At 42.5% G+C, this 2,804-nt stretch overlaps 1 protein-coding gene across 1 annotated transcript; it reads right to left on the bottom strand.

Annotated features, from left to right (window-relative positions):
* Nucleotides 1-401: 401 nt before the first annotated feature.
* Nucleotides 402-854, bottom strand: LOC125497946 (14 kDa proline-rich protein DC2.15-like). Its single transcript, XM_048645667.1, has one exon. It carries the CDS (start codon nucleotides 852-854, stop codon nucleotides 402-404), a length of 453 nt encoding a protein of 150 aa, XP_048501624.1.
* Between the last annotated feature and the right edge of the window lie 1,950 nt (nucleotides 855-2,804).

Genomic DNA, 2,804 nt, shown 5'->3' with positions numbered 1-2,804 from the left:
CAAACTGGTAAATGTATAGGCTACTTCGAGATTACTAGTAGACTACTACAGTATATATATCATATATATTGATCATTGCTTGATATACGAAACACATTTAGCTAGTAAATTTATCATTTCTTATTATATAAAATACGTTATTAATTAAAATAGAACGACATGTTTTACTTGTACAGTAATTAACTTATAGGTGAGAATCAACCAACAGGCCTCTCCACCAATTTTTATTTTGATTATTTAGACAAATAAGTTGTGAACCAAGTTAGTTAGTTACATAGGATAATGTATTCTCTATGAACAACTTGGAGCCAACATAAGTAGAGTATTTCTAGGCAGTAACTTCCTTCCCCTAAAGGCAAGAGGTTACAACCTAGAGGCTAACAACAAATTAAACTCGATCATTAATAAAGACGAGGACAATCATAGTGGGCAGGAGTGTCAAGTCCACAGACTCTAAAGATGGCATGGAGTTCTGTGGCAACAATATCTAGAGGGAGTTCTTTAGGGTAACCGCCAAAGAAACCACCCAAGAAGCCACCAATGATGCTGTTAACAAGACCAAGGGCGGTACCGACAATGTTGCCTAGTCCTTGAGATGGTTCTAGTCCTGGAGCGGGTGTTCTGAGGATACTGCAGAGGCAATTAGCCGCATCACCATTGACAACGCTAGCTAGGCGTTGACAGCATTGGCTTTCTGATTGTCTACCAGGAATGACATCCCTTAGTGAACCAGCAATGTCTGCACACACATTTAGGTCAGGGCAACTAGTTGTAGTTGGACGAGGAGCAGCTGACACAAGTGCAAATAAGGCTAGGTTAACCATCAAAAATGCAACCATTGATTTTGAGGCCATTTTTTGGGGGTGGGCAAAGGAATAAGAAAAGTAAGGCTAAGTTGATTACTTGTGTATGAATGTGTTTGTTGCTTTGGGATGAGATGTGAAAGATTTAGCTGCATGTCATGAGCGTTTTATAGACTGCGTGGAGGGACTACTTGGTAATTTCATTCTTTGATTCAGCTCTAATACAAATCCCAATTACCACTCTCAAAATTTTTTGAGTATTGATTATATTATTAGATCACGTTGAGTAAACCCTTCATTGCCAGTTGTATGAGAAACTATGGTATAATTTAGTGTTATATACAACATGCATGTGACCGTTTGAGAACTTACTTCATAATCTTCATACTTTTGTACATATTCCTATATACTATCATATTTTCTATTATCAAATTTGTCTAAAAAGTGTATGCGTTTAATTCGTCTTTAAGGAAGCATTTTTTTTTTTATCTTGATCTCAGATTACCACCCCTTCAATCTTCATATACCAATTGGGCCATTCTTACATCCACGACTAACACATGTAAGCCAAAACTCTTTTACAATAATATATTCCAAATAATAATAATATTTCATCGATTGTGGGTACATTGTACTACAAAGTGCAAACCTTATGCGTGTAAAACTCTACACTAGTGGAACTTTACTTCTGGAGAAAGGAACGAAATTTTGTAATTATTTGATCAGCAAATCATGTCCATAAGCTTTAATCGCAATATTTAATGGTGGATCCTAAACGTCACCCGTTATTTATTTATACTATATCCGTTTTAAAATAAATGAATCATAAAATAAGCCACGAGAATTAAGCGGAAGAGAAACATAGACTGAATTAAAAAGAGGTTCCCATGTAATACAAAGAGAGATATAGAGAAGTAAATGTCAATTAAAGTAAAGTTTTATTATTTTGAAATGGTATCCCGGGAACCCTAGGGAGATCTGAGATGAAAAAACTCATCGAACCCTGGAAAGTCGGAAAATGGCTGGAAAATAGGAAAAATCGTGGATTAAGTACACGAATCCAGGCGCCCGTGGGGCCCGAGCACCGGTGCCTATGGGGTGCACCCCGGGCTGTGGGAGGCCCTTTGAAGGTACACCCATACCGTGGAAGGGTCATGTGGTGCCGTTCGGAGGCCCTCCTAGGTTTAGCTAGGGTCGTGTCAAGCAAGCCAAAGGAAGGCAAAAAGTGGAAAGGAAATGAATGTCTGATCCCCAATGGGGGATCCTCAGGCACCCCGGGGACCCTAGGGAGGTTCGGGACGAAAAAACTCGTCGGACCCTGGAAAGTTGGAAAATGACCCGAAAACTGGAAAAATCGTGGATTAGTACACGAATCCATGCGCCCGCGAAGCCTGAGCACCGGTGCCCATGTGGTGCACCTCGGGACCGTGGCAGGCCCTTTGAAGGGACACTCGTGTCGTGGAAGGTCATGTGGTGTCGTTTGGAGGCCCTCCTAGGCCTAGCTAAGGTCGTGCCAAACGAGCCAATGGAAGGCAAAAGTGGGAAGGAAATGAAGGTTTGAGGCCTCATGGGGATCCTCAGGCACCCCGGGGACCCTAGGGAGGTCCGGGACGAAAAAACTCGCCGGGCCCTGGGAAGTCGGAAAATAGCCCAAAAACTGAAAAATCGTCGATTATAGTACATGAATTCGGGCTTTTGTGGGGCACGAGCACTGGTGCCCATGGGGTGCACTCTGGGGTCGTGGGAGGCCCTTTAAAGGCACACTCGTGTCGTGGAAGGGTCATGTGGTGCCGTTCAGAGGACCTCCTAAGCCTAGCAAGGGTTGTGCCAAACGAGCTAAAGAAAGGCAAAAGTGGGAAGGAAATGAAGGTTTCCCCTCCATGAAGAATCCTCAGGCGCCCCGGGGACCCTATGGAGGTCTGGGACGAAAAAACTCGTCGGGCCCTGGAAAATCGGAAAATAGCCAAAAAACTGAAAAATCGTGGATTATAGTATATTAAT

Source organism: Beta vulgaris, chromosome 5 (assembly GCF_026745355.1).
Source record: "Beta vulgaris subsp. vulgaris cultivar EL10 chromosome 5, EL10.2, whole genome shotgun sequence".
Lineage (NCBI taxonomy): Eukaryota > Viridiplantae > Streptophyta > Magnoliopsida > Caryophyllales > Amaranthaceae > Beta > Beta vulgaris.
The sequence above is the reverse complement of the archived record's forward strand: the minus strand, read 5'-3'. Positions and strand labels throughout refer to the sequence as shown.